Source organism: Sander vitreus, chromosome 12, assembly GCF_031162955.1.
Source record: "Sander vitreus isolate 19-12246 chromosome 12, sanVit1, whole genome shotgun sequence".
Classification (NCBI taxonomy): domain Eukaryota; kingdom Metazoa; phylum Chordata; class Actinopteri; order Perciformes; family Percidae; genus Sander; species Sander vitreus.
In genome coordinates, this window is record NC_135866.1 from 11,877,074 (window position 1) to 11,887,351 (window position 10,278).

The 10,278-nt window shown below is 38.3% G+C and overlaps 1 protein-coding gene across 1 annotated transcript; it reads left to right on the forward strand.

Moving 5' to 3' along the window:
• Nucleotides 1–1,866: 1,866 nt before the first annotated feature.
• Nucleotides 1,867–8,985, forward strand: tfa (transferrin-a). Its single transcript, XM_078263560.1, has 17 exons — nucleotides 1,867–1,906; nucleotides 2,004–2,152; nucleotides 2,898–3,000; nucleotides 3,113–3,304; nucleotides 4,151–4,280; nucleotides 4,509–4,564; nucleotides 4,857–5,020; nucleotides 5,189–5,351; nucleotides 5,457–5,620; nucleotides 5,713–5,809; nucleotides 5,912–5,932; nucleotides 6,592–6,756; nucleotides 7,319–7,469; nucleotides 8,013–8,080; nucleotides 8,186–8,370; nucleotides 8,588–8,780; nucleotides 8,939–8,985. The coding sequence occupies exons 1-17, from the start codon at nucleotides 1,867–1,869 to the stop codon at nucleotides 8,983–8,985; spliced, it is 2,088 nt and encodes a 695-aa protein (XP_078119686.1).
• The last annotated feature ends 1,293 nt before the right edge of the window (nucleotides 8,986–10,278 follow it).

A 10,278-nucleotide genomic window follows, 5' to 3' on the forward strand; every position in this document is an offset into this window, starting at 1 on the left:
GCAGTCACTACTTTTATGATCTCCTGATAGTCTGTGTACTATCTTTTTCTAGTCTATGTTATGGGGGGGTTAAAATAAATATTTAGTCATGTTAGGGTGAGGGTGAGACTAAGGTCAGGGTTACATAGTGTGTAATGATTCAGCTTAAAGGGCATTTTGTGCACTACTTTGGGCATGTAATGGACATTCAGCTGTGCAAATAAAATGTTGTGTAATGTGCTTTTCTAAGCATTTTGATTTTGCTGATCAAGGATTGTAATACTTTGATACACGTGTCCATTTACACCTGCTGACATACTATACATATATATATATAATATATAATGTATAATATAATGCCTTGAGTATGGTTGCATAATGCTACAGTTTTACCTTTTATCCCCTTTCATTATTGGGAAAATCCACTCAAGCTTCATGTTCAAATATTTGCTTTACAGGGCAAAATCAATAAGAGGAATAACTCCAGACAGATTTCATTGTCACTGATATGTCTCCATCTGCATTTCTCCTGCAACACCTGATTCTCATTTATACTTTTAGTCCATTTTTAAATGATTATTTACTCCTGTAAATCCCATTGACTTGAAAATGTTTTATTATAAGACACTGTACGTGTACATATATAGCAATAGCCAATGTCACGACAGTAAAAATATCCACTCCGTCCAGCACCACATCTCGGATCTCACCACTAAAGGCCCCTTGTGAAACATGAAATATATTGTGAAAGTTATTTGGTAATATTTCAATGTTTGGTAGATTGGATATTGGATATTGGTTTGATTAAGGCTACAAAAATTTGCTCTTGGGTTGGGCAACATTGTCTCTGTAAACACGACTCCTATGTGGGTCACACTGCAGCTTTTCTAAGTAAAGTACACTGATTAATGCAATTTCTTACACGCTTTTGCCTTTTTCTTCTGATGGTATGAATGTGACAGAGTTATTTACACTTCTGCCTGAAGTGGCTGGATAATTACTTACAGTAAAGTATTCAGGTTTTGCTGAACTTCTCCTTGTCTTCATAAAGCAGTAGTCACCCCAAAGCCATTAACTAAGTAGGCCTACTTTTACTTAGGTAGTACTGTACTTGAGTACAATTTTGAGATAGAGGTTCCATTTTATGCTACTTTATACTTCTAATCCACTACGTTTCAGAGGGGAATTTTGTATTTTTTACTCCACTATGTTTATGATTTGTTTCTTCATTTCTGGTTATTTTTTAAGTTACTTTTTTACTCACAAACCACATGATCAATTTATGAAATATGATGCACAGCTATCATTTAAACCAATCAATTATAGCCTATAAAGTAGGCCTAGTTAATATGAGCTCCATCATGATCAACTACAGGAGTAAAATGCTGCTCACACATAAATAAAATAGTAATCATAATGCATAATAATGATATATGATATATGACAATATAACACTGATGGAAGCCGTTATGTGACTTACTTTACTTTTGATACTTGAAGTACTTTTGTAGATAATACTGAACTGAAATTTTTAACGCAGGATTTGTACTTGTAATGGAGGTTATTTGTCTTCAAAGTGCATGATGGATGATTTCAGATAGTTCAAACAATGGTTGAGAAGTTTCAGAGGATCGTCTGATAGTCTAATTTCCAGTATGTTGAAATTTCAGATAGCCCATGTAGCCTTATCGCTCAGTTTTTCTGCCATCCCGTGTATCCTACCAGCACACTAAAGTACACACGCGCACGCGCCCATGCACACACACATTAGGAAACCTGAGCAAACTTTTTTTTCCCTCTTCCAGCTCGGTCCGAGGTTTGCTATAAAAAGCCTGAGCTGCCTGCCGGACACTCTGTTCTGCTGACCTGGAGACCCCGCCGTCCAACATGCAGACTCTCCTCCTTGTTGCGCTGCTCGGATGCCTCGGTAAAGACATTTTTATATTATTGCACAGACACCTTTTACACAGGTTTACTAAACGCTCAGTGTATCTGCATTGTTATTTAACCATCTGCATTTGCAGCCGCCGTGTTCGCGGCCCCAGCTAACAGTGTGAGATGGTGCGTCAAGTCGGACAAAGAACATGAGAAATGTGTGGCCCTTGCAGCCAAAGCTCCTGCCTTCTCCTGCGTGAAGAAAACCAACACCATCGACTGCATCGTTGCAATCAAGGTGAGGAGAGTAACATTATACAGAGCACACACTCAATGAGATGTGCTGCATAAATAATCCCATCAGAAAATGATTCTTCATAGCTCTGTCTTCTCTTTATTTCATCTTGTTGCCTATAATAATGGCTAATAAATGAAAAGGCTATTGCAATGGTCAAAAATATAGTGTTGATGTGCCCAGTGGAGGAAGGATTCGATCATTTACTCATGTAAAAGTATCAACAACACAATGTAAAAAAATACTTTATTACAAGCTTGTCCTGCAAGTCAAAGTACAGAGGTATTACCAGCAAACTTGAAGTATCAAAGGAAAAAGTTCACACTATGCAGGATGGCCCCTTTTTAAAGCATTACATTAATATTATTATGGCGGCTACGTATTATTAGAAAAAAAGTAGGCTATCAACAGCAAAAGTATTCAGTATGCATGAAATATATCATATGTTTTGAATATGTTGTAGAGATGTAAAATAACTGTTAACTACAGCCATCACATAAATGTAGAAGAGCAACACATACAATTTCCTCCTGAAATGAAGTGGAGTAGAAGTATAAAGTAGTATTAAATTGAAGCATTCAATAAAAGGTACACAGCATGGAAAAAAGTTACAGTGCTTGAATAAATGTTTTACTTTCCACCACTGCATTTAGTTACTGGACATGAAGAAACCATTCGTCACATATCTTTCAGCTAGAGATCCAACATCATGTTGCTGGTTGATAACAATTTGTGTTTTGTTCATCAGGCTGGTGAGGCAGATGCCATCACTTTGGATGGAGGGGACATCTACGTTGCTGGACTTAAGAACTACGACCTGCAGCCCATTATTGCAGAGGACTACGGCACCTGTATGTTTACTAATCAGTCATATTTACTGCACAAGAAAGAGGCTGTCTTATAGCATTTTGTATGAGCTACGTGTTTTAACTCTTTGCTCACAATTGTTCTGCATATATCCAGCTTCGGAAACCTGTTACTACGCTGTTGCTGTGGTGAAGAAGGACACTGAATTTACCATTGACCAGCTCAGGGGGAAGAAATCCTGCCACACTGGGTTGGGGAAATCTGCAGGCTGGAACATCCCCATAGGAACTCTGGTGTCTAGGAATTTGATTCAGTGGGCAGGCATTGAAGACAAACCTGTGGAGGAGGGTGAGTTACACTAAATGTTTAGCACAATCCTCAAATGAAAGTCACCAAAGACAAAGACAATCAAACATATTATTTATACTTTTAGTCAGAGCTGCAGCTATAGCCTACCATTGAGGACAATCAGTATTTTCCCAGTACACTTTCTGTGAAGTTTTATTTCCTTTATTTAGTTTTAGACAACTGTGATTTAATGTAATGTAATATCTGTCAGTTAAATATGAAGCTACAGCCATAACCCAGTTAGCTTAGCTTAGCATAAAGGCTGGAAACAGGGGGAAACAGCTAGCCTGGCTTTGTCCAAAGGTAACAAAATTTGCTGAAGTGTAAATCGGCAAGTTGTAAGCAGGAAGTTGAATGCCCAGCCAAGCAACAGTCTGGTACATAACCACATGTGATGTTTTTACACTTCAGTTCTTAATCAAGCAAAATGCAAGCCATTCCAGACTTTATGCTAAGCTAAGCTAACTGTCTGTTGGCTGTAACTTCATATTTACCACACAGATATAAGAGTGATATCAATCTTCTCATCACTCTCTTGCTAAAATAGTGAATAATAGTCCCATTTCCAAAAATGTCAAACTATTCCTTTAACATAGTGGATGTTCTATAGTCCGATTTGATACCCAATAAATAATCTTTACTATTTTAAGGACCAACATAAATATTATGTTACTAAATAGCTTCATATTGGAAAAGAAGAGTTCACTATACAGAATAAAAATCCAAAGGATACCAAAAACAATGTTGAAACAGTCTGGTCAAACTTTCCTAAGGGTGTGGGCGGGGAAGCATAACCTCAGTATTTCTAAAACCTTTGCCGCCACGGCCTTGCTTTTTGTTTTGCAGCGGTGAGCGAGTACTTTTCGGAGAGCTGTGTCCCGGGGGCAACAAGGGGCAGCAAACTGTGTCAGCTGTGCAAAGGAGACTGCTCCAGGTCTCACAATGAGCCTTACTACGACTACGCCGGAGCCTTCCAGTCAGTATCAGTCTTTCTTTGATCCTTCTCAGTTCTACTATGACTTTTACTGTCCTCTATCAACCTCTACACATTTATCTTCCAAATATGATAACCTGTCACAGCTCAGTCTGTAATCCTGTGACATTTTTATTATTTGATTAATTTGATGCTTTCTTAAACCCAGTAGATATACACTATACCTCTGGTAACAAACAAACCTTTAATGTTGATTGGTCTACTTAATAGGTGTCTAAAGGACGGTGCTGGAGATGTGGCTTTTGTGAAACATCTTACTGTACCTGGTCAGTATCACACGATCATCAGTTGTTCAATCATATTTTCTTTATTAAATTAGATATTCCTATATTCCTCAATACCAAAGAATAAAGTAACAGCACTGTTGCCCGGCATCATCACATCTATATCACAATCACTGAATATTATGGACAGCAACTTTTTTATGTAGATTACATGATTGGGAAAGCATACAACACAGAAAGAAGATAGGTACCTATAGATAGGAATCTATTTATTTAGAACTAGAAGATTGTAAGAGGAAAAAAAACTTAAAACATTGTTGTGGCACACTTTCAGAGTCTGAAAAGAGCAACTACAAGCTGCTGTGCAAAGATAACACCAGAGCGCCTATCGACAGCTATCAAAGCTGCCACCTGGCCAAAGTACCAGCTCATGCTGTTGTCACCCGCAAGGACCCACAGCTGGCTCAATTAATCTGGACTCACCTTAGTTCAGTACAGGTACGATACAAAATATTTGTACTGCACAAAGAGCAAGTAGTAGAGTTGCCTGATAAGGTAGATGAGGGAGAAATGCAGTAAATCACGATATAAAAGGATTCATTTAATTGTGTTTTAGTTCCCTTACAATGTATTTCAGTGCTTACATAATGAGCTTTTTCTCTTCAGTCTCTTCCGGACTTTGACCTCTTCTCCTCTGAAGCCTATGCACCTGCCAAAAACCTGATGTTCAAGGACTCAACACTGAAGCTGGTGCAGGTGCCCGCAAACACAGATTCCTTCCTGTATTTGGGTGCTGAATACATGAGCATTGTCCGTTCCCTTAAGAAAGGTACTGTAAACATAAGCAGATGAAAAACACATTAACATACAAACCATCACGCAAATGCATTATTAGACAGCAGACATTGGCTAATGGTTGTACTTCACTTTCCAGAGCCGACAGGCACTACATCCACTGCCATTAGATGGTGTGCTGTGGGCCACGCTGAGACAGCCAAGTGTGACAGTTGGAGCATCAACAGTGTGAGGGATGACACCACCGCCGCCATTGAATGTGCAAGGGGTTCCACAGTTGAAGAGTGCCTGAAAATGATTATGGTAAAACAGTCTTGGATGAAAATGTGAGAATTTGTTTTGTTCCATTCTGTGGTGTTTGTCTCTGATTATTTGTGATCTCAATTATCCTGTAGAGTAAAGAGGCTGACGCAATGGCAGTGGATGGAGGACAGGTGTACACAGCAGGGAAGTGTGGTCTGGTTCCTGCTATGGTGGAGCAGTATGATAGCGGTATGAGACTTAGATAGCACAGAAACCATCCCATACAATTCTGTGTTTTATTCCACCTTTTCTACATAATTCTAATATTTGAATCTGTGTCTCTCTCCACAGACATGTGCAGCACCGCTGGAGGTATGGACAAAATTAGATTAAAAACATATAATTACTTGGTAATTTTCCATCATGTATAATCATGGAATTAGGTTAGAAAAGTGTGGGATTTAGCTGTAATGTAGAATTGAGGAAATCATCAAAAGAAGTCACCACAGTATATTACAAAATCAAAAAATCTAGTCAATAAGACTTTGTCTATGTGTTGATTAATTTCCTAATATTTCCTGGGGGGAAAAAACTATGTAATTTGGTGATAATTATGAGGAAATAGGAATTTTCTTAAAGGAGAAACTCCATTTGAATCCAAATAAATCTGCATTAATTAGCCTATTCATTTATTATTTAAACTTTATTCTCCATCTATCTGGAGTTGTGTGCTTCACTATAGACAAACGTCACATTGTGGCATGTTAAGGCTAAACGACTTTCTAGATTCTAGAGCAGTTAACTGGAATTGATTATTGGAAGTGTACGAAGTGAACATTTTATTTCCTGTAAAAAAGTAACAAATGGCGTAGTTCTTTCCAGGACACTTCATGGAAATTATTAGGAAATTATTTGTAAAGTACAGAGCAGTACATATGTGTGTATATCTTAACTTAAACTTTTAAATTAACTATAACTAATAAGGCAGATAGTTTTCTGATTCATCTCCTTCTGTACTTCCACTTTTGTAGCCACAGCTTCGTCTTACTATGCTGTTGCTGTGGTAAAGAAGGATTCAGGGATGACCTGGGAAACCCTGCAGGGCAAGAGGTCTTGCCACACGGGCATCGGCAGAACTGCTGGCTGGAACATCCCTATGGGTCTGATCCACCAACAGACTCAGGACTGTGACTTCAGTAAGTGACTGTGTGCTTCTTCTGCAATACATTCTGTCCATATACAACAATTTGAAATAAATATGTTAAGAAAGAAACATAATGCCACCAAGATGATCTTGTCTATCAACACTGTGAGGAAATATTTGAACGCACAGTATCTGTAAGGTTGCAAACTGTTTACATATTTAATTACAAAGTCCACTTGTAGCAACTAAAACATCTTTTCTTTTAGGTTGCAATATGTTAAGGCAACTTGAAGCACTTGGTTATGGTTAGGTTAAGATTGTGGTCTTAGTTACAACCCCAATCTTTCCTTAACCTTAACCAAAGTGTCTAAATTCTGTACTTTGCATATACCCAACATCCACCTCCCTACGACTTCTGTAGTGTAGAATACCATAACATTTCCTGGACTGGGAACATTGTGAGAGAACATAATCCAGGCAGATATTACGTTTCCTCCAAAATGTATGTGTTGAAACCATTCTGTAGTGTATAAATATAATTGTTAGCAGACATTATAGCCTTTTCCACACCTCTGAGTGCAACACCAACACATTATGTCTCCTCCTCTCTTCAGCCCAGTTCTTCAGTAGCGGCTGTGCCCCTGGAGCTAACATCACGTCTCCATTCTGTACTAATTGTCGTGGCAGTGGCAAAGCTGTGGGAGATGAGTCTAAGTGCAAGGCCAGTGCTGAAGAGCAGTACTACGGCTATGCTGGAGCCTTTAGGTAGGTCGCAACGGTGCAATTACTCTGCTCTGCAATGTTACGTGCATGTACAGTATGTTCAAGGAAGGAAGGACATTTTGAGAAATATGCACATTTGCTTTCTTTCTGAGAATTAGAAAACATTAATACTACTCTCATGTCTGTGAGCTCAGTATGGATCTTGAACCAGGAGGTTGTTAACCTAGACTAGCACAAAGACTGTAAGCAGAAGGAAACAGCTAGCTGGTTCTCTCTAAAGTTCTTCCAACAACTCTAAAGCTGTTAATAGGCATATTTTTAAAAAACTTTTGGAGAGAGCCAGGCCAACTGTTTCCCCTGTTTAATTATTTAGGCTAAGCTAAGCTAACTGCCTCCCAACTAAAGCTCTTAATTAACACTCAGGCATGAGAGTGTTATCAATGTTCTCATCTAACAAAGCAACTAAATGTTTTTTTCAAAAATGACAAACCTTCCTTCCCTTTAATTACACTTCCAGAGTACCATGCTCAGGCTAGTAAACCTCATCTTCATATTGCCCAAGTTATGTTTTGCATATCATTATAGATGTCTGGTTGAGGGTGCCGGCGATGTTGCCTTCATCAAACACACAATTGTTTCAGAAAACAGTGATGGTAAGAGACTGACCCTGGCCTGTCTTCATCTCAAATATACACAAGTTTTTTCTTTGTTTTTTTTTAATAAAACTACCAAACATTCTTCCACCTTTCTTGTCAAAGGCAAGAGTGTAGCGCCATGGGCTAGTGGTGTGAACTCTGCTGACTACCAGCTGATCTGCCCTGGGAAGGCTCCAGTGCCAGTCACTGATTATGCCTCTTGTCATCTGGCTGTCGTGCCCGCCCACGCTGTGGTGACTCGTCCAGAGAGCCACAGCGAGGTTGTTAGCGTTCTCCGGGATCAGCAGGTTGGTGATGATTTTTTAAGTCATGAGGCATAAGATACAGGGTAAAATTTAAAAAGGGCATTTCGCACGCTTGTTTTTAAGTTTACAGGTATTTTCCTCACTTTTACCCTTAAACACCTGTTGATTTCTGGCCTTGATGTTAAATAATATAAGTAGATCAGATCTTATGTTGATGAATATGTTGGTTTGAAATCTTCATTTTTATTTTTATTAACAGGCCAAGTTTGGTAGCAGTGTCCCTTATGCCTCATTCAGGATGTTCCAGTCAGAGTCAGGAAAGAACCTCCTCTTCAAGGACTCTACTAAGTGTCTCCAGGAGGTTCAAGCTGGAAAAACATATGCAGACTTTTTGGGAGAACAATACATGATTTCCATGAAGTCACTCAGACAGTGCAGTGAAACCACTCCAGGTTTGTACTACTGTTGTTGGCCAAATCAAGACTAACAGGACTGCAATTTAACAGATTCACATTAAAATTGTATCTTTGTATTCTAGACAGACACCATAAAGATATGTACCTGCTCTGAAATTCCCAAGTCAGTTTTTGTCTTTTTCTGTTTCCAACAGATCTGGAGAAATCTTGCACTTTCCATTCCTGCCAGCAAAAAAACTAGTGGCAACCATAGACCATGCTGTGCCTCATTCAGCCCTCAGTGATTCGAGCACCTTACCCACTCTTTGCACACTCAACCCAAAAATTGCATTGTGTATTTTCTTACTGATGGTGTTGTAGACTGTTTTTAGAAGTACAACCAACAAATGGATACATTGCACTACCACAACTTACAAATCACCTATCCTGTGATCAATCATGTCCATATGTAGCTATTTTCATGCTGATGAAACATAATGTTTCATTACCTGTGTTATTGGATCAACTATGTTTTGTCAACATGTCCCTGACTTTTCTCAAATAAAGCCTTTTTAATGCTCTTTTGTGGTGACAGTATGGTTTGTTTTTGTAAAAGTGTAATGTTTAGGCATTCATCTTAAATATCACTAAAAAAGTACAAAGAAGTGTCATAACTGAAAGAGTAAAAAGAACAATATTATCAAATTTGCTTCCAATGGCAAAAACAGTCTGGAACAATCGCTGTGACGTATTGGCTGTAATGTAACTGTACAACACCCCTAGAGTATAAAAGGACTTGTACAAAAAGTGCATGGACTTGATTAACATAACTGAGGTAAATTATCATGATAAGATATGCACTACAAAATATCTTACTACTAAATAATCACCAAAACAATGATCAGTTAATGTCATAATTTTACCTATAAGGGAAGTCATTTTTCCATTCCAGCAGCCATGTCAGTCAGTCTGCACCTTCAGCTGCATTTCCACAGACTTCTGAAAGGAATGAATAAATACATATATAAATTGTATTAGAGGGGGAGGGAGGGAGCATTCATGTCAAAACTTGTGGCCAAACAAGTCCGCTTTGAGGCCCCAGGGTAAAAATTAACTTAAGGCCCTTATTAAACGCCTGTTTTTGGCAATGAAGGCTATTTCAACTCAAATTTATTTAGAAATGTGCCCCTCCACAAATTATGCAGACTGTGCAGGTTATAATGCAGGACACAACATAATGCCTTTATCATTTCAGCTGATGTTATGTTTTAGCAATATTGGTATTAGTAATATATGGTAGTAGTAGTAGTAGTAGTAATATTAATAGTATATATAAAATGTATCAGCAACTTTTGATAGGCTAATCAATTAATGTCACCAAGTCATTTTTTAAGTAAAAACCAGGAGCGGGATTGTTCCAGCTTCTCAGATGTGGGGATTTGCGGTTTTTCTAGACATATGTGATGGTTAACTTATTATCTGTGACTTATGTTATACTGTAAGTTTTTTTTTTACATCCATATTAATATTTTGCACACCCTGCACAAAACCAGTT

What these genes read in the sequence shown, in the direction of transcription:
- tfa (XM_078263560.1), top strand. Translation starts at nt 1,867, where the DNA reads ATGCAGACTCTCCTCCTTGTTGCGCTGCTCGGATGCCTCG. An exon ending in GGTGGAGCAGTATGATAGCG is followed by an intron (nt 5,810 to 5,911) that starts GTATGAGACTTA and finishes CTCTCTCCACAG; the next exon opens with ACATGTGCAGCACCGCTGGA. An exon ending in GCGTTCTCCGGGATCAGCAG is followed by an intron (nt 8,371 to 8,587) that starts GTTGGTGATGAT and finishes TTTTATTAACAG; the next exon opens with GCCAAGTTTGGTAGCAGTGT.